We start from the raw sequence: 24,832 nt of genomic DNA, 5'->3' as shown, positions 1-24,832 counted from the left end.
CAAGCAAATTGTAAATGTCTTCTTTGGTCACAGTAAAATCGTGGACATATACAACAGCCGCGAGGGTATCGTGAAGGGCTACGTTAATGTCAAAATAGTAAACATCATGCGCGACCGCAGAGGCATCATCTTCGTCATGAATGTCTCCTGTGGTTGCGGAAAACCATAAACATCTATCGTGCAGGAATATTGAACAATATCTCGAGCGAGCGCGGGGACATCATCTTCGTCTCCTTCGATCATGACCAAATCGTGAAGATCTTCCGAGTTTGAGAGGACATGATCTTCGACTCCCGCGTTAACGATAAAATTCTGGACATCTTCCGCGATCGCAGGTGAATAGTGAGAGACAACTCCTACGTTTATGGCAAAATTTTTAAGCTCTTTTGCGGTCACGGAGATTTTATTAACGTCTCCCGTAAAACAGATTATCGGTGAAATAAATTTATCAAGAAAATAAATTTGAGGCCTTATTGCCTGGGGCCTTATTGCCTGGGGCCTTGTTTGAGGCCTATTTGAAGCCTGGGCCTTCCCAATAGGGAATACGGCCCAGGCTTAGACACTAACTTACCTAAAAGACTCAAAACTTTTCAAAGTGCTAAAAAAATATCTGCATTATTACTAGGCAGTGCTCGATTTGCAGCAGAACAGCTTTCTGGTACCTCTCTTTCGAAAAGATAAAAACTTTTGAATAAATAGGTACTAAACACATTAATACTTTCAGTGCGGACTACATCTATAGATGTAGTCGTGCCACTCCCACTACATTAGCTCAGTATGAACTCAGCCATTGCTGGGGAACGATATAATCATTGCCAGCCTGTAGCTTAGAATACAAGCTTTATTTTTGTGTAGGTTGGTTCTAAGATTTCCCGTAAAATCCTATTTCGCAATGCTTTTGTCCCGGTTTAGGGGATATTTTCTCTTCGAGCCACATTACAAAGACACTGGCTACAAATCCAGGCAGTGCTGCTACCTTTGGGTGTTCCATTGAACTATGTCCACTCTCGGGGTAATGCAACACAATCACCGCTGCTCGTTTATTATTGGTCAGACTGAAATATTTGAATGCCAATTGCGTTCGCTGATTCGGTGGTGTGCTAGGCCTCTCCGCCATTGGCGAGTGCCTGTTTGAATGTATGCTGCAGGTAAACGTGTTAAATAGGTTACAGTTTCAGCACCTCATTTTTTTTTTAAATTGAGCACTGCTACTAGGGGATATATAAATGGTCTATTACTTTGAAAATTCCAATTTTACTGAGAGTTACTTCAATTCAAAATTAAGATGAAAATAAAATTTTCAGTATCCAATAGTCAATGATAAAATCTATCCAGATTTAGTGGTTTAATGTTTTAATCCATTTTTATTTTTGACAAAAGAGATATTTTACCACCTCGGTGATTTTTGCATTGATATAACTCAGCCAACTCATAGCCATTTATTTATTTTTAAATCCAAAGCAAAATTATTTAATCTATTTTGATACTTAACTGCAATTTGTATATTCTGGTCCAAAATTTTAAATTTTTAACATATTCAAAGTGGTTGCATGCATTTTATATTATTAATATACAATCTCCAAAACTGATATAAGTTAGTGTAAATAAATTAATTTCCTAGATAACTTATTGGTCAAACCTAACACGGCTTTGGCTTGCGTCTTTTAACATGAATTATTATGTTTCAGAATGGACCCCTTAGGCGAACATTCAGATTCTGATGGGAAGTATTTACTCCCCGTCATCAAACAGGAACCTGATTACGATGAAGACAATGAAATATCCATAATTAGATCAGTTGAGATATATTTAAGAGATTCGTCTTATTTTAGAAGGTAGGCCTACCTCAATAGCACTTGGTAACATTCTAGAACTCATTATATGATATAGGGTAATGTTGGAACATCATAAATTGCAAACCGAATTTAAAAATTGTTAATTGAACTATGTTAAGATTAATGTTGCCTTTGTTACATATATAATTTTATATATAGGCCTATATAATTTTAATAGTAAAATAAAATCCTGAAACCGTTCCCACAACATTAAATGTGACAATCCCTGCCGCGACTAATTTGCAGACTAAGCATCCATTTTTAGATTGGATTTTTATTTTAGTATAGGCCTAGGGCCTACTTTGTCAGATTTATTCCCTATTTAATTAATATATTAGGTTTAACAAGTATGGCCTAGATAGGTTTCCTGCTACAGGGAAGGAAAAAATTGTTTCTTTTTTGTAAACTTAACCGTAGAGTAGGTAGACTATTTAAAAAGAATTTGGAGAGATTCATAGGAGCCGTTTTTAAAAACATTGTGCGCAAAGGTTGCTCATATTATAGTATAGTAAATTTTCCAAATATAATTACAAAATATCCAAAAAGAAGTAGCCTAACTACAACAGGTTATTTTTTCTCTGTAAGCATAATAATTATTGTAGAACAACGCTTAAATATTCAAAATTATCTGGTTTTCTTTTAACTCTATAATAGTAGTAGTAGGCCTAATAGTAGGCCTAGGTTTGTATGCCTAACAAAAAAATTATATTTTTTACGTTTTCAGTTTAAATATTTGAAAAAAAAAACAGTTGTTGAATAGTTTTACAACTCCATAACATCATTCCCAAGACTCGATCTTGCTGGTTTGCGAATTCATTTAGTTTATCCTACCCTACACATTCATGCCAAATTTCATCAAAATCAGACCAATTACCAATATTAAAAAATGAAGTGCTAATCATATGGAATTATATAATCATTATTCTAAAGCTGTTTGCATTGTATACTTAAACTAGCTGTACCCGCGGGCTTTGCCCCGTTTTACTTCATAAGTATTCGCATGGCTCAATTATTGAACATATAATTGAACATCACAGAACAGAACCAACTTGTTCAATTGAAACAGCTGTTAAGATTCATTAATTTCTTTTAAATATGAAAAATCATAAGGTTAACATGGGAAACTCCAGAGCCACTGGGGCGGAGCCCGGAAGCCCGATCAGAATAAAAACTACTTAGTTTTCCTATTTAATGCCCAAAGAATCGGTGTACCGAATTTCAGCCTCCTAGGTAAATGGGAAGTGGGAGAATTAGTGATGAGTGAGTGAGTGAGTCAGTGAGTCAGTCAGTGAGTCAGTAAGGGCTTTGCCTCTTATACAGGGTGTCCCGGAACTCTCTACCAATATTTTAGGGCATTGTTCCTGGGTAAGAAACATATCTAAATATCATATTTAAATTGTCCGGAAGTCCTTAGTTACTCAGATAGCCACCATTTTGTTTTTTTCACTTATTATTTTTTTCTGAAAATTGGTTAAACATACGAAGTTGAAACTTTCCACAAACATTTATGACAACTAAACAAAGCTACAAAAAAATTATGACGATTTTTCAAATTCATAAAACAAAATGGCGGCTGTTTAAAATTTTGTTTCTTAAATTACTCGAAAACCGTTGATGTTACAAAAATTTTACAAGAATAACTTTTTTAAGGCAATTTTATTACAAATCGATCGACACCTTAATCTTTAAGATCGGACTAGTATTAACTGAGATATGGCAGTTTTAGTGATACGTGACCGCCGGATATTATTTGCAGCGCATGCTGAAAGCGGTCACGTATCACTAAAACTGCCATATCTCAGTTAATCCTCGTCCGATCTTAAAGATTAAGGTGTCGATCGATTTGTAATAAAATTGCCTTAAAAAAGTTATTCTTGTAAAATTTTTGTAACATCAACGGTTTTCGAGTAATTTAAGAAACAAAATTTTAAACAGCCGCCATTTTGTTTTATGAATTTGAAAAATTGTCATAATTTTTTTGTAGCTTTGTCTAGTTGTCATAAATGTTTGTGCAAAGTTTCAACTTCGTATGTTTAACCAATTTTCAGAAAAAAATTAATAAGTGAAAAAAACAAAATGGCGGCTATCTGAGTAACTAAGGACTTCCGGACAATTTAAATATGATATTTAGATATGTTTCTTACCGAGGAACAATGCCCTAAAATATTGGTAGAGAGTTCCGGGACACCCTGTATATATAGATAAACTACGTATCTCCTTTTTTCTTAAGTATTGACAGTAGAAAAGTCCCAAATAAACCCAAAATACAGTAAAGTCAAATATTTTTTCCAAATAAATTATAGTTAGGTAAGAGTCAATAAAAATTTCTTATTTTAATAGATTTAGTAATATTAATTGATCCTTTTCGTCCTGTTGTAATACAATACAGAACTTATTGTAAAAATTAAAGATGTAAGCCACCATTTCGTTACAAAGCAGGATGTTTATTTAGAATAAATTCAAAGTAACTTATTCTTTGTAACAACCAGTAGGGTTTAGTGTATACATGTACATTACTATTATTTTATGTAGGCTACGGTAATTTATTAGAAAATATTGATTTATAACTGATGAAAATAAAATAACTGAATGATTTTTGTTGACAGTGAACCTAAGGGGGAAAATATTTTATCTAACACCAACAAGGAATATGAGCCCTGCACAGATCCGCTAAGTTTTGGAACTGTTGTTGAAACTGAGCAAGATTGTGTTAAAGATTCAACACATTTTGGTCCTTGCGCATCGTCCAAAAGTGATATCTTTACTAATACAGATGTGGATCCCTATAATAGTCAAGCTGTAATAAAAAAAGAGCCAAACTGGGATTATGAAGAAATACACATTGAAGACGACCATTCAAAAATATTTAGTGTTTGTCACAAGAATCGTTCTAAACTAGAATCGTAAGTTTAATTTTTTATAAATTTATTATAGCTTAGAAATAGCCAGTATTTATTGGTGTAAGCATTACCTTTGACTATTAATACGAGGGTTGTTTTTTAAGTAAGGGCCGGTTGCGTGTATAGTCCCGTAGTTCGCGCGGATGCCGCAACAAGCCACCGCGCCACTTGCCGGCATCATTCCCGTTCACACTGATGCCAGTTGCAGCTCTGTAGCTGACGTGCTACTTTATAATGTTTACGATTATTGAATCGCCCGCCGCGTGTGAGATACGGTCAGTGATACGTTTTTTGACCGATAGAAGCATATCAACTGCAGAAATTCATCGTCAGTTAACAGAAGTTAATGGCTTGAGTGCAATGAGTGAAGGTAAAGTGCGACAATGGGTTAGAGAGTTTAAAAATGGCCGTCAAAACGTCCATGACGAAGAACGCTCAGGCCGGCCCTCTGTGATCACTGATGATTTGGTGGCTGCAGTCGAAACAAAGGTTCGTGAGGACAGAAGATTCACAATTTAATTTCCACTCTTTCTTTGCAATTTCCACAAGTTTCAAGATCAGTTTTGTACAAAGTTGTGTCTGAAAAGCTAAACTTTAAGAAATTGTGTTCTCGGTGGGTACCCAGACTCCTCACAGAGGACCACAAAGTGAAGAGATTTGCCACTTCATTGGACTTTTTTACTCTTTACGACGAAGAAGGGGATGACATGTTGAGTCAAATTGTCACTGGAGATGAAATGTGGGTATCTCATATCACTCCCGAAAGCAAGCGACAATCAATGGAATGGCGACACACAACCTCACCTGTCAATGTCAAAGCCAAACAGACTCTGTCAAAGCGCAAGATTATGGCAACTGTGTTCTGGGACCGGCGCGGTGTTTTGCTAGTGGACTTTATGCCACGAGGAACGACGATCAACTCAGATGCCTACTGTGCAACTCTAAAGAAGCTCCGCAGAGCAATTCAAAACAAATGGCGCGGCATGCTGACAAAAGGAGTTTTGCTCCTGCACGATAACGCTAGGCCTCACAACTCTCAAAAGACTCGGGATTTGATTGATTCTTTTGGCTGGGAAGTTTTGGACCATGCACCATACAGCCCTGACCTTGCTCCTAGCGATTTTCACTTTTTCCGGTATCTGAAACACCATCTTGGCGGGCAGCGCTTCAATGACGACGATGAAGTGAAAGCGGCCGTGAACTCTTGGCTGTCGGAGCAGGCGGCCGAATTCTTTGAAGAGGGAATTAAAAACTTAGTTGTACGTTGTGACAAGTCCTTAAATAAACAATGCAACTATATAGAAAAATAGGTAAAAGTGTGTAGAATCAGAAAATAGCAATTATTTTACAAAATTATTTGTATCTTTTGATAAAAATAAAAACGGCCCTTACTTAAAAAACAACCCTCGTAGAACAAGACATTTCATCCCCATATTAATGTTGTTGCTAGTTTGTAAATCAATGTGGAAGTAGTTGAATTGAACCGCAGACAAAGTGTCTTGATTTAAATGACTGATTTATGTTGAATACCCACATTTTTTTACTAAGTCAAAAAACTCTTAGGATGGCTTATTCCTAACATTAACTATGTAAATACAGAGTGTTTATAAAAGAATGCCGGGATTTTACCGGTCGTTGCTTGAGGACTATTCAAGATAATTAAATGATTTAAACAATTAAGCGTCAAATTACAAAAAGAACAAAGTTTTTTCTCATACTTTGATACAATTCGGAATAATTTAAAAAATTCAGATTTTCATCAGTCTTATATGAGCGTAAAATTGGCAAAATCTGTACGCTTCTAAGGGCAATGGGCAGGTTTATCTGATGTCTTAACTGAATCTTTTTAGGTACAACTCCATCTTTTACGTATACAGTATAACATTTTGAAGTGTCGATTTAGGTATGTTCAACTGAAGACTTTGTTGGGCAATCGATTTTTTGGGCTTCTGATGCAGCATTGTTGAATTTCTTTGTCTATGTCATCGCTTGTTTTTAGCTGGCCAGGTGAATGTCTTTTTAAAACACTAAGGTGCCACTAATCTCATTAAATCAGCGTCAAATTTCTTTATCATCAGTTAGATTTAAATTAAGTTTAATTTTGCAATCGATATAAACTCTGCCAACTACAGATTACACTCTGTGCCTTCTGTTGCTCCGTAAACATTGTACTAGCGACTGGGGCGTCAGGCGTATGAGTCACAATTGCGGCCTACCACCGTGCACCTATTTTGCGCATGCCAAGGTCAAAGTTTCCTCCCCGGCTATACGGGAAACAAAACTTAGCTATTTTAGCTTCAATTTGATGTATAAAAAGTTTAGTTACCTTAAATAGTAGGCCTATCCAAACCATTACCATTTAAAATCCTGACATTCTTTTGTAAACACCCTGTACTTAACTTCACATGATACCGTACTTACTTAATACATTACTTTCTTGCATTTAAAATCAAATAACAGTTTTTTCCCGATATAGTGTGTTGATTTAAGTGACTGATTTCTATATAAAACACCAACTTTCTGACACAGTAAAACTGATAGGACAACTTACTGTGAACTTTAACTGTACAAATACTTCTTTTCATTTACATTTCTTTCATTTTAATTTGATAAACGATTTTCAGATTGTTGACAAAAGATATTGAAGAACATTTTGAAAACCTGAGAAGTATAGAACCACAGCCAACACAATTTGAAATGGAACCAGAAACTCAAAATAACCAGAGAGAGGTTTGTAAAAACATAACTGGAAGGAGGAGTTTGCTTCATTTTTGGTTTAACAAACTTTAGATCAAACCCAAAGAATTTAATCGAATAATAATAAACCATCATATACATTTGAATGTAGTAACCAGATGATACTAGTTTGTGCAGATGATACTGTGCTGTATTACCCAGTGACGTAGCCAGGATTTCAAAATAGGGGGGGGGGTCTTCAATAACCCCCCAGGTAAAAGGGATGTCGGGGAAAATTTTTAAAAATATATAGGCCCTAAAACGGTCTTTTCTAGCTCTCATGGCATTGAAAATAATCAACCCCAATGTCAATACAGTATTGATTATATAATTTTACATTAAATTTAACAAAAAAATATTATATTTAAGACCGGAAGGGGGGTCCGGACCCCCAGGACCCCCCCCCCCCCCCCCGGCTATGTCACTGTATTACCTCATAAGCCGTGTATACACAAGGCTAGTTGGCAGACAGGTTACCTGCCTCAGCTATCATGCTTCAAGTTCCCTGGGACCATAAACCTCTAGGCCTACTGGCCTCGGGTAAACGCGGGCTAAGGTCATTCAGGAAGCTGCTAGAAATATGCAATTATAGATTTCTTATGTTTAACCATGTGATGCTACAACAATGGTCTGGAATCTACCATTAGTCTAGTATGCTGCCAGCTGACGCTGCAGCGGTGTGTGCCGTAACTACTCTACACTCCTAGCAGAGGGCGCCGAAACATATGCTAACCGCAACACTGCTGCGGGTCTATATTCATTCTATTTGTCTATTGTGTTTCTTACCTGTATGCAGTGGCGGCTCTAGGACCTAGTCTAGGGGGGGGGGCTCGGGGGGGTTTGGGGGGTGTGGAGCACCCCCCAACAGAAGAGGGGGGTCCGGGGGTCCTCCCCCTGAAAAAATTTTAAATTTTTAAAGCCGTTTGGTGACTTTCTGAAGCAATTTTAACGCCTAAAACTGTGTCCAATAATAGTCCAAAAACTCCCATTTCACCTGTTGTTTGTCATGCATGAGCAAATAGACATAAGTAGAGTAAAGTAAAGTATATTTTTTAAATATTTTTTACCAATTTATTTAATAGATCAGATTTATTATCCTAATAGAACTAGGCCTATATTAAATATGAATAGATATTGCAAAACATAACAATTAATCCTCTATTGTGGTTTCTATTTCATAATTCAACTTTTTAAACCTAGTTTTAATTTGTACTGCTCAATTTCGGAATTTTGGGGGAGGGGTTTGACCCTCTAACCCCCTCCCTGCCTACGGCCTTGTAAAACGGGACTACACTGTATTGAACATATAACTAACAATTGATAATTTAATAGTAAAAAATCCACGGCAATAATGAGTAGATAACCAAACGGTAAGGCCTGACATTGATTGAATTGTATAATTTAAACACCCACGGCAATAACGAATAGAAAACCAAACCATGAGGGTAAGGCTTGACTAATTGTATTTTATATTAAAACATCCACGGCAATATGAGTAGAAAACCATACCATGAGGATAAGGCCTAACTTTAATTGTACTGTTTGAATGTGAAATCCATCCTCCTTTCTTTCTGCCCGGCGAAGTGATCTATTACTTTTTCGTTGAAATTTAAAGTTGACAACAGCTTTTTTTCGATAGAACACATAGCAAGCGCACTTAGTCTGTCTTGTTTCATGGTACTCCTGGTAAACGTTTTAATTCGTTTCAAAGTAGAGAAACAACGTTCACTTTCCGAAGTAGTCATAGGTATTGTGCTTATGATTTTTAAAAGTTTGATTGACTCTGGAAGCACATCTTTGAGGTTGTTGTCATAGACAAAGTTGAGTAGTCTTAATGACCCTGTGGCCGTTGAAAAATCATCCCTATTGTAAATAACATTTAACTCCTGTTTCAATTCAGTTTTATTTAGGCTAAATAGTTCCGCAGCAGCGTGTAACTCTTTTTCGGGAAACTTGGTTTTAAACTCCCCAAACAAACTTGGCTGAAACAGTTTTGCCGCGGACAAATGATTTACAAACGTAAAACGGTCATCAATTCCCGACGTAATTATGTCACACACTTCCTTTGCGACGACGCGTTTTTGATCGTCGTGCCTTCTCCGCTTTTTGCTCGATTCGGGTTCACTATCTCTCGGTTTATCTAACATGGTCGAGTTTCTTACGCGATCTACCACAGTTTTGAAATCGCCGACAAACTTAAACGCCTTGACGCAATCAATTGTTGTTTGCTGCAGTTGGTTGTACAGAATGTCACTGTGGGGCAGTATTTGATTGAAAAAGTCCAGCCAGAAAATAAAGTCTTCGTCTTTTAGAATACTTCTTAGGCCAACAGCTTTATTTATTGTGGCATAGTCATTGGTGTCATCGTCGAGTATGTAACTTAAACATTCCTCCAACTCTCTTTGATAATTAAAAATTGTGCTTACAATTCTGGATTTAAAATTCCACCGAGTACCTGAGCTTTTTGGAATACGACGTTTTACTATCTCATCGAGAACTGCAGTTCTCTTTGTTGACTGGGAAAAGAATGATGAAAACCCCTCGATATTACTGAAGAATATCTTAACCTGCTTATTTTGTGTAGCACTGCGTTCAATGATTAAGTTTAATTGATGTGCGTAACAGTGGACAAAATTTGCATTCTTATATTTAGATTTTACACGCGCTTGTACTCCCGTGTGTTGGCCACTCATTACGGAAGCCCCATCGTAGCTCTGGGCAATGACTTTATCAGGAGTTTTGTCGAGGTTTAATTGCTCTAATACTTCAAAAATTGTTTCGCTAACTGATTCTGCATCATGGCCTTTTGGTCTAATAAAAGTGATAAATCGCTCGTGAATCGTGCCATTCAGCTCGTACCTAATAACAAATACTAGTTGGGATAAAGTGGCACAGTCTGTTGTTTCGTCGGCTTCAATAGCAACATAGTCGGTTTGTGTCAATTCGTCACGAATCATTTGCAGACAAACGTAATATATTGAGTCCAATAACTCGTTCTGTATGGTTTTAGACAGACCCAAAAACACTCGGTTATTTGTTTGATTTATGTGCTGTTGCAATGTTACATCCAGCTCCGCCATAAGGTTAACCAAACCACGAAATATGCCAGGATTTTTTTGAATTTTCGCGTTCATCATGTCCTCGTAATGCTAATTCAAACGCTCCACAAAATTTAATTGCATCAATTAGCTTACTTAGAATGTATCGATTTTTCGAAACATCTTCATTTTGTTTTTGTATTTTTAACCTATATGCATTGTCCAATTGGCATCTAATATCAACTTTACCTAAAACAGCATATTCTATTGACGCATTTATGTGTTTTTCACTTGTTTTGTGTTTTTTTACTTTTTCCAGTAGATGTTTAAGGTCTGAAATGCCGTCTACAGTCCATGCTCTATCTTGAACCCCCATGACCAAACAAGTGTAGCAGAAAAATGAATTTTTAATTGAACAACCACATAGCCAATCTGCATGATTGTACATATGTGGCGAAAATTTTCGTGTGAAGCTATTCTTATTCTTTGAACTGTTTTGAATTTGGTTTATGTTCATGAAAGGTCTAGGAGGTCCTAATTTTTTCAAAGAAATTCTGTGGTCAATATTTTTGATCCCTTCATTGATAATCAGGCTAACTTCGTTAGTGACGTTAGCCGTCGACGACAACGAAATGCCGCCGTCCATTAATATTTAGATTTAGGCCTTCAGCCCACGGCAAATTTACCCGTAATAACTTATTAAGACTTAATAATAAGTAACTATAACTAAAATTGTCCGAGTCACTTTACCTATGGTTAGTTTACTTAGTTTTCGGGTTGATTAGGTTAGCCTATACTAAAACTACAGACGTAACTTAGGCTATTGACTCAAAGATACCAACTAACTAACTCAATCAATTAAGTATAACTATTAATAATTTCTACTTAGCTCTTTCAATCTTCAACAAACTACCGCTGCCTTCCTTACGCCTCCATCACTATCACTAAACACTATTGATCACAAAACAACAGGTCGTTTGGCACTAAACTATAACTGAACTGTGGTCATGGACATGGAAAGAAGTGAGGTTAGTTAATGTTTATGGTAGTGACAGTGTGGATGATGGCTCCAGCGCTGCCAACATGGTTCTTCCTATCCTAATCGTGTGTGATGCAGAATTATCCAGTTTAGGGTGGCTGCCCTGATTTATGGATGCGCGCGCAGCTTTGGACTCTGCCCCAGAGTCCCTATTGTAAAGCATTGGAATGACGTCACGGCACCCTCAGCGCTGTTAGGTGTTTCTACCATAAGACTACATGCATTGAGTTTGGGACGGAGGTTGCCGCCGTCCGCATTCCACATTATGAAAGCGACTATCGCAAAACAGTCATTACTGGATTCAAAATTTAAAACTATTTCATTTCATATTATTATCATATTGATTAAGTAGTCGTAAGTAATTGTAATTTAATTTTAATTACGACATATTATTTTTTTATTACATAAATAAAAAAAAATATTGATTTCTGTATTGTTGGGAGGGCGGCGTCCGAGAGTCCTTATGGGCTAGCCGCTACTGCCTGTATGGAAAATTAAATTTGTAACTAGCTTATGTTTTTCCAGCTAAGCATGGAAAGCAGCACGGGCCAGATGGTAGAGGGGACGTATCTTGAGCCTCAAAATCAAGAAACTCCTATTGAAGGTAAACACAGGCCACTAATGTCATAACCTAATTTAGTTTTTATGTACATTTGTGAGTTCTATATTTTATTTTTTTAAGGCTCTGTTGGCTAATGTTTCTTTATACCATTTTATATTTATCTAAACCCATTCACTACCAGGTGCCACAAGGCCAACTAATACAGAGGTGAAGACTGGTAGTTAACATGTTAATTACTTGTTATCAATAGCCTGTAAATTAAGACTTTTTAAATCCAGGAATTTTTCAAAACTTATTCTAATATGCAAGGTCATACTTGACGATTTGTGTAATTCTAATTGGGTCAATTCAATTCTTTAAGAGAAAGACACAATTCGGTGTTTATTTTAAGCTGAATGTGGATGAACGGTGAATGTATAATGGAGTGAGATGATCTGCGTAGCTTTGTTACTGACTAAATTGTTTCTTAGCCAAGACCATTTATTATGAAAATGAAATGAAATGAAATGAAATGAAATGAAATGAAATGAAATGAAAATGATTTATTTAGTCAGGCAAAGTTAGGGCCACATGGCCCTCTCTTACACTTAACCTGTTTATACAAATCTAAACATACAAATAAAACAAAACAATGTACAATACAAATAAAATACTATAATCTATTTACAATATTTAATGTAAAAAGAAACAATACACTTTTAAAACATACCACCTTACATAAACACCCACACACACACACACACCTATACACGTACACGCACACACACAACACACACTCGCAAGAACTAGCACACACACACGCACACACACCTGTCAGTGATCAACCAAGCGCACGCCTAGGATATACCAACCATGGCCATACGTCCAGAAAACAGATTTTTTAGTGCTGTCACAAACCGGGGACGGCTATCAAGGGTTTTTATGGCTAGAGGGAGATCATTCCAAAGGCGACAAGCAGAAACAACAAACGCTCTGTCATAAACTGCCGTTCTATGATGAGGCATACGCAAAGTTACTGAAGCAGAACGTGAGTTTCTTACACTTTCTTCAGCTACAAATTTGAAGTCGTTTAAAAAATATTTTGGAAATTTTGTTTTTAATATTGAATAGGTTATCATAAGAATTTTTATTGATCTTAGGTCACATAGTTTTAGTAATTTAGAATCAACATAAAAAGGAGTGATGCGCTCATTACGTCTCAGATCATAAACAAATCTTAAACAGTAGTTCTGAGTGCGTTGGAGAGCATCAGCGAGATTTACAGTCATGTCATTGATCACAGAGTTACAGTAAGTGAAGTGAGGGAAGACAAGTGATTTTACTAGGTGTAACTTTATGTGTAAAGGTAAAAAATTCTGTAACTTCTTCAGTGAGTGGATTGATGCAAACACCTTTTTACGTATGTCTACTACTGCATCTCCCCAGGTAAGCGTCGAGTTTATAGTAAGTCCTAGATTTTTCACTTTGTCATAGTAAAGTAAAGCTGTCCCATTTATAGTTACTGAGTTCACTGTGTCAAAGTCAATTGAGTTTCGTAAACGTGAATGACAAATTATTATTGGTCTTGTTTTTGTATGGTTTAGTCTAAGTCCATGTTTTTCAGTCCAGGTAATGATTTTCTCGATGTCTTCGTTGATTTTTAGAACACTGTCATTGATATATTTTGCTGAGAAATGCGTATAAATCTGTAAGTCGTCGGCATACATATGGTATTTACAGTGTGTGAGGACTGAGCTCAGGTCATTTATGTATAGTACAAACAGTAGAGGGCCAAGGATTGACCCCTGAGGCACACCACAAGTAACTGTCTCCCAGTCAGATCGTACGTCATCAACCTCAACACATTGCCGCCTGCCTGACAGATAAGATCCCAGCCAGTCCAATACACCATTTGAAAACCCTATGGCCCTTAACTTTTCCAGAAGAAGATTATGATTTACGCAGTCGAAAGCTTTCGAAAAATCAAATAGTGTTAGAATTGTACCCTGCCGACGTTCCATTGCTTGTCTAATGTCGTCCGTCACACGTAATAGTGCTGTTTCTGTGCTGTGAGCCGTTCGAAAACCAGACTGAAAGCTGCAAAGTATGTTGTTGTCAGTCAGAAAATCCGTCATTTGGCAGTGCACAATTCTTTCAAGGCCTTTTGATATTGCGGGCAATATACTGATCGGCCTGAAATCCTGGCATTTATTTATTAGCCTAATGAATGAATTGTTGGACCAATAAAAGAGAGAGACTCATGGAGAATAAGAAAAAAGAGAGTTGAGAGAATTGTAGGCTTTAGGGAACCAAATATTGTGGGAGTGGTAAAGAGTAGAAGGCTGAGATGACTGGGCCACATTCAATGCAGAGGTGAGAGAGATGGTATAGCAGGTGCTAAGAGGTACTCTGTAGGGATGAGCATCGATAGTCGATGTTTTTTTACATCAATGGTAGGTTACCGATGTGTTTGTCGAACATAGATTTTTTGGCCAAGTAATGAAATATCAATGTTTTCCATACTACTAAATTGTATTTATTTTTGATGAAAATTTAAATTGAATTTTTGTATTATATTTCCGTTGAAAGGGAAGACCAAGGATACGATGGGTTGACGAGGTTACAAAGGACCTAAGAAGAATGGGAGCAGACCTAGAGTTGGCAGAAGACAGAGGATCCTGGAGGCACATGGTTGGCTAGGCCAAAGACCGCCTAGGGTTTCAATGGCCAAAGGAGTTATCAAATAAGTAGGATTCCTGGGCATTTTATATTGATAAACACTGTTTATTTCTGTTACAGAGGGTGATTCATGGATTGAGAGACCAGTCAAATGCATTTACCATGTCTCAGATTCGGTTGAAGATGACACTGTTTTGAATAAGCCCAAGTGTAATGATTTTTATAATAACCAGTCAGACGAGACAACAGGGTTTGTTGAAGATGAAGACGTAAATGAACAAAATAGCTTAGAAGAAATACAATCTAGTAAAGAAAAAGGAAATGAGAAGAAAAAAGGAATTTTTGTAAATGAAGTGAAAAGGGATGATAGAGGAAATATAGTAAGAAGTAAAGGTCACTGTTGCATGTTTTGTTACAGAGTAATGACAAAATTACACAAACATTTTATAAATATACATAGCACAGAAATTGAGGTAGCTAAATTGTTGGCCATGCCAAAAAAATCTCTTGTTAGGAGAAATGGATTTATAGATTTGGGTAGAATCGGCGATTACCATCACAACATTGAAGTGTTATCAAAGAAATCTGGTGAACTGATCCTTGTCCGTCGGCCTAATCGAGGAGAGGATGTTTCTTATAGTGAATTCTCACCGTGTCCTTACTGCTTGGGATTCCTAATTAAAAAGCATCTTTGGCATCACATCAGATATTCATGCAATATTAAGAGACAGAAATTATTCAACAAACCATTAGTTATAGAGCGGAGAAGAGTTCAGGTAGAAAGTAGAGTTTTGTTGATGAGTTCTCTAATACAAGATCATAACCAGCCAGCAATTTTTAATGAGAAAATCTTAAAACCTATGAAGGATGATAAAGTAACAGAGACATGTAAAAATGACCCCCTCATTCTAAAACTAGGCAATTTACAATTTGAGAAGTATGGATTAACCAAACACGAATTAATAAGACAAGAAATGAGACAGTTGGGACGGCTTCTACTAACACTAAGAAAACTATCAGGGGGTGGAGATAAAACTTTAAAAGATTGGTTTGAACCATTTGAGATTGATAATTTGGTAGCCGCAGTGAAGCAAATGTGTATCAAAATTGATTCAGAAAATCAAACATTACAGCCTCAGTATAAAATTCCTTCCTTGGCTCTGAAATTAGGATTCAGTTTGAGGAGATGTATCACTATTGAGCGAGGCGAGGCCTTAAGAAATTGTAATAAATCAAAGAGTGAATCTTTAAAAGATTTTCTTAATTTAATGGAAATAAAATGGTCCGTACAATGTTTCTCAAATTCAATTGTCGAATCTCAAGAATCAACCAAAGAAGTAGGTGCAAACTCAGAACTTAATCACAATGCAGGTAGGATCCCAATGAAACAAGATTTTTTTCTTTCTATACCTTTTAGTTAAGCTTTCGTTTCCTACTTGGTTTTACATCTCCCTGTTCAAATAAATTTGTGTTTTGTTCACCCTAATTTATAACATTTTTAAAATTGTTGATGATATTCCCTGGTCATATATTAGGTATTCAATCATGAGATTCTCTGCAGTACAGTTTAAAACAACTGGACATGTTTGCTGTGGGGTATTTACTGGTGAATGTTCTAGTTCAGTAAGTGGATACTGAAGTTGACATTCCATCCATATAGACCAGCTGTCGCCAGTTTTTTAGTGATAAAGAATAAAGTAGAATGAACCAGTGTCTAAAATTATATTTTCAACCACATTTTTCATTCCTGAGATAGTTGACAAGACTTTTCAGATGCAATAAAAAGTCCTATCATTTTGACTTTGTTAGAAAGTGCATATTCAACAAAAATCAGCAATTAAACATCACGATCCAACTCAATACAAAGTTTTCCATACATTTCTATTTTAAAACCTGGTGACAACATAGACATGGGGATGGAACGTCCAGTTATATCATCTAATCAATATTCAAAGGCACTACTTTGAAGTGAGTGTTGCAACAAGTCCATGCCGAAGCAAACTCGTTACTGTATGAGATTTTCTTAATGTAGTGCAATTACAAAAATATCACTCTTATCAAAAACCTAAAATGGTGTAATAATGTCATTTAAACTGACATTAACAATTTCTTAAAGTAATTGAAACATTAACTCTGGTTTATTTTAAATTGTGAACTTCAAAGTTTATTGAGCTTAGAAATACAGGCTAATCTAATCTATATATTCAGTAAAGTCTCAACTACAATACAATCCAATACAATATTCTTTATTGTTCATTCATTAAGAATTACAATAGTGCCAATACAATAGTGAATTGTATGTGTTAATTTCCATAATTTTCATCAACTATCAGACCTAATCAATAATGTCGTATAACACAGAAAATGATTATAAATAACAAGGTTCACAATAGCGCTGATAGGGGGGTCGGTTGTTGACGATTGTGCCGCGAGCATTGAACATTTTGACAATCGTGTCATCATTTCGGGAGATGTTCTAGATGGCGCTGTGACATTTTGAATATAGTGCTGTGACGGCGGAATGTGTTGGTGATTGCGCTGTGAGCGTAATACATGTTGACTATGGAGCCGTGATTGCGGGAGATCTTTGCACTGGCGCTGTAACCTGAGAATGGGTTGACGATAGCGCCTCGGGCAATTACAATTCACAGATATAGATTTGCTCTGAGGCAAATGGTTTGATGCCTACGGTACCAAAGCTACAACCTTTCCAATTCCTCTAACTGTTAGTTTCTTTAGCATTTATTTACCTTGCGTACCAGCAGTCACTGGGTCTAAACCAGACTACAATCCCAATCTCCCCACCAACATGGGTTTCAATTCAATCAACTATGTTGATTGAAAAAGATTTAGTTGAAAAAATGTAATTTAAAGATAAAAAGTTAAAATTTCCCAATAATTTACCAATGACCTTTTCCAATTCACTTAATATTTTTGTTAGCTCATTGCTGTATGCCTAGTACATTTAAATTAAAATTGTTTTAAAATTGTTGTAAATTAGCTTTTTTACTTTTTATAAACTGACAAATATCTAATGGATTTTTATGATTTCAGGGAAGTTTGATGTAACAATGAAAGAATTGTCAAAGGATGATGACCCATACAACGTTCAGAAAAAAGAACACCAGAAGACAAAAAGGCCCTTAAGGAGTAAGTCTTAAATTTAATTTTGATGAGGATTTTTAAAAATTGCACAGTACCTACTATACCGGTGGTCTTCTGTCATCTAATGTTCTGCACTTTCAATACTGGTGTAAAATAGTCAAATAAATTTTGTTGAGTGCGGTTTTAAGCCCAATGAGAGCTCTCAACAGAGCCTGCTCGATCGTCCTTTGTCAAGAGCGATCAGCCTACCTCAGAACAATCCTCCTACGTGGCGAGCAACCGTCCTATTTCGGGAACAATCATCCTACCTCAGAAGGGATAGTTATATCTGGCGAGCAATTGTCCTAAGTCAGGAGCGTCCCCTATCGGAGACCCTGGAACTTTAACTGGCCATTGTAGGCTGAGCTTTCCTTTGCAAACGTTTGCGACCGCACTTGTAATAGTTTTCCCAGTGCAGGAAATATTTGTTGCAAGCGATCGTCATACACCAGAAGCAACCCTCCTACGTGGAGAGCGACTTCTATTTAATTTATTACATTTTATTATACATTTTATTATTTACATAATATTTATTACGTTTTTATTTTTAGCAATTTCATCACTACTATAAGAAATATGGGAAAGCACAGTAAAACATGTAATGATAGCCTGCCAGCCATCAATTTGTTTGATGCTCTATAATTAGCAATATTTTCTCTAGTCTCGCAATAATTGCAGAGTAATCTGGTATTTTCAACAATCCGGCACCGCCAAAGTGCCGAACTTTCCAGACTAGCAGGGTGTCTACATACTGTAATATCAATCAATATACTTCATATACAGAGTTCCATTGAGTTCTGGTTTTAATTCAAATAGCCGGCATTCAAGTTCACTAAAAGAATAGTAAATTTAAAAAAAGTAAAAAAATTCTGTTTTCTTAATTTTTGTTTCAGTTTAAATTTTAAATGATAGCAAGAATGGACATATATTTTGCTCAACATCGAGCGTATCTTCATTATCTATTTGCAAATATGTTTGATTTTGTTGTAAAGAATAGTTTTAAATTCAACACTACTCGCAGTGCAGACTTGAGGAGTGAACTTCACAAGACATAATTTGCAGCTATATCATCACACTCCATCACTGCTCACCCTATTCTTACCTTATTCCAAAGTTTTTTACAATTTTTTTATCTGCTATAAACAAAGCCTAATTTATGCTTAAAAACTAATTTTTCTGAAAGACAGATTTACATTTTTTAGTCAAATATTTAATTATTTTAAAAGCTTGTGGGATACTTATAAAACTGAGTATAAGGCTTCATTGGTAAACCAATTTTTTATTCCTACCATTAAATTTCTTAACACGATAAAAATTTAATTTCAGAACCAATACCTAAGCGATCATGGACCACTGAAGAAAAGGATGCAGTGATGACTTTCTTCCATTTGGCGATCCAAAAACGTGTGGTTCCAGGAAAAAAAGAGTGCGAACAGTGCATCAGGCAGAACTCGGCTTTGGATCGTCGCTCTTGGCGCGACATTAAGTACTACATCCACAATTACTACAAGAAAATCAAGAAAATGACTACTTATTTGTCATGCAGCAACAATAAAAAGAAAAGGTCTTTAAAAAGTAAGTAATTTGTTGATGTCTGTCTTTCAAATTACACACTCATTCTGAAAAGGGATCATAATCCTAGCCAGGTTAGAAAGTAAGGATGTAATGGGTCAAATTATAAAGGGGTTAAGATTTTATATTTATTTATCGTTTGGGTGGTTAGGCCTATTATTGGGCTTGACAGAGGTTGCACTGTAGCTGGTAGATAAGGTTTTCAGTTTTCTCTATTGCAGGTTATGTTGTTTTAACTTATAAAAAACCCATAAAGTGCCCATTTCAACAGTTAACCCTCACAAATTGCATTAGGGCCTGCAAATGACATCAGCCATCTCACTGCTTCATGACTTCAGTCATCTGACGATGAATGTTGGCAGGACCGCTTCACAATACACTGAACAAAAATAACTTTCTCGTTGTAAATCATAAATTAGGGCTCTTAAAAAAGACTGTCAATGCAGAACATGAATTTTTCCTCCTCCTTTAAAAATTTAAATGGAACTAAAACCCAATATTTCCAAAAGGAGTCTCAAGGTATATTTAATGGACCTGTCCTTATACTTAGATGAATTAAAAATTGTATTCATGTAGGCTAAGTATGTTACTTTACCTATGAATAAATTCTTGACTATGACTAATTAAAAGATAAAAAAGGTCAAACTTTCATTTAATTTAACACGAAAGGTCCGTGCAATCCGCTTCAGATATGTGTTAGCTAACTACCGCCCATGCCTAGTACATTTGAATTGAAATGTTAGTAAACAATTTGATCAACTAACCTTATAGTTCACTTAGAACATATTGTCTGTTTTTGTTTTTAAGGTTTGATAAATCTGTATGTTTGCAGGGCAGTTTCCTGTAACAATAGAAGAATCGTCAAAGGAAGATTTTGATGACTCACACCATCCCCAGAAAAAAGACCAAAAGAAGACAAAAAGGCCCAAACCTAAGTACTCATTAAAATTAACATTGTTTAGTCCTAAATAAGAAATATATTGAAAATCTAACTAGGAAATTCATTTTTCCTACAGTTACCTAACAATGTACATGTTCACTCACTGATTTGAGAAAGCAAAGTGGCCAATTCGCTCATCAGTGAGACAATGTTAACATTGTCTCACTCTAATTACTTTGTCTCACTCCAGATTTGCAACGTGAAGGCACGAAATAGTGAGCGCGTAACATGCAGGCAACGTCGTATGTGCGCGAAATACGTTGGCAGCACTGGCTTTAAATCAGCTGGTCAGCTGTTGTACTGTTGTATTTTTCACTTCCCATTAAATGTTATATTAAAGGCAGTGGCTATTCGCACGTCAGTTCACTTCTGTGTAAAAATAGGTTATGTTTCTTCACCAATTTATTTTTTTATGGTAACTGTAGGAAAAGTATAATGTGCAACTCGAGTTCAAAGTACAATTGCCTCACTCGAGAAACCATTCCTCACTCGCCTACGGCTCGTGAGTAAGGATTTCTCTCGAGTGAGTCAATTGCTCACTTTTCTCACTAGTTGCACAAATAACTATAGTTTGCAGTAGTGATGGGCGGATCCAAGAAAATGTTGGTACCGGTCAGGGCCGGATTTAACATTTTGGCGCCCCCAGGCCCAAATAATTTTCCGCCCCATATAGTCTGGTCACAGTTACATTCCTTTAAACCTTTATTTAAAACTATATCGTGCCCCTAGGCCTAAGTTAATTGCTTGAATACCACTCCACGTCGGAATTTTATCATTGCAAGTTATTTTAAGATTTGACTTGTTTAGCAACAATATGCCGTCTTAAACACGTTTAGCAATTTTATGCTTTTAGTAAATGCTCACGTTTGTGGGACTGAAACAAAACAACTCCACCCTCCGAGCATTCCTGCAAAAAAACATGGCCATTGATTCCAATTTCAGGCCCAATAACATGAACTACATACACTACGTTTACCATAGATTAAATATACTCCTTTAGTAGACTTGTCATCATTCTTAGCTTAAAACATTTATTGTTATTAAACCTATTTTATCCTAAATAAAACGATCTAATCACAAACAATAGGTCGTCTCCTGGTTATATTACAAGAAATTAAAACACACATCATAGAACTACCCCTAAAAAAATAGAAACAAAAGTAAGTCAAACTAACGTCCAGTGTCACCAACATGAACTAGACGTGAAAAAAATTAATTCACAATGTGATAAGAAGTTGATTTGAGTTATATTAATCTATGGCCATACTGCATCTAGGTTATATTTTAAAAGCAAAACGGAGCAATATTCCGGCCAACCATACTCATCCTTAGGTCTGAGGAGAAAATTACAGCATTTATGGTGCTTTGGAGGGTATTGAACTTTTGTAAAACCTATTGCAAACTGAGATTAATATTTTTTCGTTAATTTTAAAGATGAATTCATCATTTAAAAAATATTAAACACGACGTATTATATATTTTAGCTTGATCATGCAGATTGTAGTAAACTAATCAAAAGATTTTTTGTTTTGTAAGGTGAGGGTGGTAACAGTGTCTAGCATGCATGCGCCCCTAATCCCTCCAATCAGTAGCGCCAGGCCAGCCAGCATAGTGCCAGTGCGGTCGTCAACATCCCTACAGCCTACTCCTGTAGTGCCGTATTACCAATGTTGTAACGAAATTGATGTGTAATTCTGAATAGTTTACATTTTCTAACAATTATTTCTACCTATGAACTTCGGAACCAGAATGCTTTACTAGCCAGAGTTTTTTTTTTTTTAAGTATGACTATTTATTTTTAGATATTTAAAAAAATCTTCACGCCCGTGCACCCTCTGGGAGCTCGCGCCCATAGGCCCGGGCCTATTGGGAAATCCGGCCCTGGTACTGGATCCAAATACAGATAAGTTTTTTTATTTTTTCAAGGGCGGGTTTTTTAAATAAAATAATTCATATGGCTAGGCAATGTCAAAGACTAACTGTGTCCATATAAAAACACTTAATATGTGTCGTTATTGAAAACAAAGTTATCACAATTCTACGTTGCGCAATGATTATCTGATTATCGATCGTAATTTTGAGGAGATACGAAAGAGACAAACTACCACCTATTGCGCTGTCTTTCTAACACAGCTATTCGTATCGTAATCTACAACGTAGTGCGAGTGCGTGATTGGCTAGTCGCTATGACGACACACGGTTGCCGTGACAACCTACAGTGTACGCACTGAGCACTGCGCCTTGTGTGGGAGGGGAGATTATACCAACAAACTATTTCAGGAATACCATTTTGGGACGGATGATAGATAAGGAAGAAACAAAAAGTGGTCACGTGTGCAAATGTAGTGGACGAGACAATAAGGCTATAAACGAGTATTGTCACATCGTTGTTCCTTGTTTCAGATTCCCTATCAAACGCCCCTATCTGCTATCTCTCTCTCTCCCCCTCTCTCTCTCAACGATGTACTGATTAAACAGATTGTGGTTGACGTCTTTTCTACTTATAAGTTTCCCTGCGGTTATTTTAGTTCAATCAATCCCATAACCTTTCTATAATTTATCAAAATAATTAATTAATCTGTTTTGTATTTTATTTCCTTTAAACCAACCCCTATTTACCATCTGTATTTTATAGAATAAAATATTTGTTTATAAAGTTTGACTGGCCACACAATTTTGTACCTATTTTATTTTGTATAAAGTAACAGTAACTTTGATAATTATATATATATATATCAATAAGTGCTGCGTGATGTAATGAATGCTTTTTATTATCAAAATAAGTAATGAATTATTAATTTTTGATAATACATGGGTCATTGAATACCATAATGTCATGTAGTTTCCTATTTGTAACTTGCAAATAATAATAATTGATAGTTAATTCTGGAAAATGAAAAATAGTGAACGCATTCATAAACCTGTTGTCAAAACAGAAACACGGGCGGGTGTAAGGGTTTATTGTTTCAGAGGCTAGGGTGTTTCAAGGACAAAGTTTTGGGCCTCCCGGCTTAGGGGGGGAGTAGGGGTGGTGGTGAGACTGCAAGAGGGGGAGGAAACTGGTTTTGGCTATTTATTGATTAGTTCACCGACCCTTCTAGACAACAAAATTGAGTGACAGTGTTAAATCATCGTGTTCTGTATTTCATTTCTTGTTTACTTTGTGTGTTATTGTTATTCTATTAATTTTAGTGTTTGATTATTCAAATCTCCTACACAAAAAGACAAAAGTCAAACCAGGCAATGAAAAACCTGCTATTGTAATCCCCGTACCCAGCCATTAGGGAAGTTGTGAAAGTCTTGTCTAAATATAGCTCAAAGGTCTCACCCTTCCCTCCCCCCCAACCCCCTACTCAATTTTGCTATTCCGCTCATTTCGAAGTCATTGCACAACCCCTCCCTCCCTTCTATTGTTTTGCCTTTATAGTGTTTCTATTCTGACTTTTATAAACATAAATTTATTGCTTACGTAACAGTTCAGTAGTGGAATTTTCTATTGTGAAACAGTAGGCTTACTTTAAAACAAAATCACTACCGATCACGTCATTCTATTCTGTGTCAAGTCAGTATACCATTGCCAGTCAGTTGCCGGTGACTGCTTTGAGTTGACCTATTCTGTCGTGACAGCTATAAAAATAGGTTAGGACAACTACCTCTTTTGGTTATTTCTATATTTGTATTACTGTAGAATCTACAGTAATACAAATTATCCATCATTTTATGTAAACACAAGTTACATTTCAACAAATATTGATTTTTTACAATTTTAAACCAAACTGGCGAGTTCAAAGATAAGCTCGAGTTTCAAGGCCGTACTCTACTCGAACTCGAATACTCGCCCGTTTTGTGTTAATAGTATAAAAAAAATCGGATCCATTCCATTCCATTTGTGGATCCGATCGGGCTTCGGTTCTAGCTCAGATCCGGTAGTCCGATATCCGGATCCGACCATCACTAGTTTGCAGGTTTGCTGCTGCGGGGTTATTTTTAGCAAATTTAACCCTATAGGGAATAAGCCATTACCGTAGGTCTCGCCATAAGACCTGGACCCGGGACCGATTTACTTTTCCGTTTTGAAGTCCACAGAGATCAAAAACACCACGAGTTCAAATTCATGTACAGGTTGCATACAAACTCTCTGGAACGCTTTTGTATATTTGTTCTTGGATCCCTAAAATTGAATAAGCTTGTGCTTATGCTTATGAATATACTTAACTTATTGAACACCTCCGGTGGAAGATCGAGTGACTTTCTGCGCCTGTTCTTCTCTTGAATACTGTAGGTTGGATAATCAAGATTTGACTATATTTAACATTTAGGCCTACAAGAACAGTACAAAGCCATTATCTTAGTAGATAAAATATGACACCAAAATCAGTCTAAAGTAATCCTTTGAAGACAAATATTT

At 36.2% G+C, this 24,832-nt stretch overlaps 1 protein-coding gene across 1 annotated transcript in view; it reads left to right on the top strand.

Moving 5' to 3' along the window:
- The first annotated feature begins 279 nt into the window (after positions 1 to 279).
- LOC128993053 (uncharacterized) overlaps positions 280 to 24,832 on the top strand; it is a 42,167-nt gene continuing 17,614 nt past the window's right edge. The window contains exons 1-9 of the mRNA XM_054416808.1: positions 280 to 335; positions 1,689 to 1,835; positions 4,442 to 4,738; positions 7,360 to 7,465; positions 12,074 to 12,152; positions 14,889 to 16,139; positions 17,823 to 17,918; positions 19,239 to 19,487; positions 20,317 to 20,419. Of these exons, the coding sequence (XP_054272783.1) occupies positions 280 to 335; positions 1,689 to 1,835; positions 4,442 to 4,738; positions 7,360 to 7,465; positions 12,074 to 12,152; positions 14,889 to 16,139; positions 17,823 to 17,918; positions 19,239 to 19,487; positions 20,317 to 20,419 (2,384 nt within the window). The remainder of the gene's footprint in view (positions 336 to 1,688; positions 1,836 to 4,441; positions 4,739 to 7,359; positions 7,466 to 12,073; positions 12,153 to 14,888; positions 16,140 to 17,822; positions 17,919 to 19,238; positions 19,488 to 20,316; positions 20,420 to 24,832) is intronic.

This window comes from Macrosteles quadrilineatus, unplaced genomic scaffold (genome assembly GCF_028750875.1).
Source record: "Macrosteles quadrilineatus isolate MER2022 unplaced genomic scaffold, UCM_ALF_1.0 Scaffold_4__1_contigs__length_99947679, whole genome shotgun sequence".
Classification (NCBI taxonomy): Eukaryota; Metazoa; Arthropoda; class Insecta; order Hemiptera; family Cicadellidae; genus Macrosteles; species Macrosteles quadrilineatus.
The sequence above is the reverse complement of the archived record's forward strand: the minus strand, read 5'-3'. Positions and strand labels throughout refer to the sequence as shown.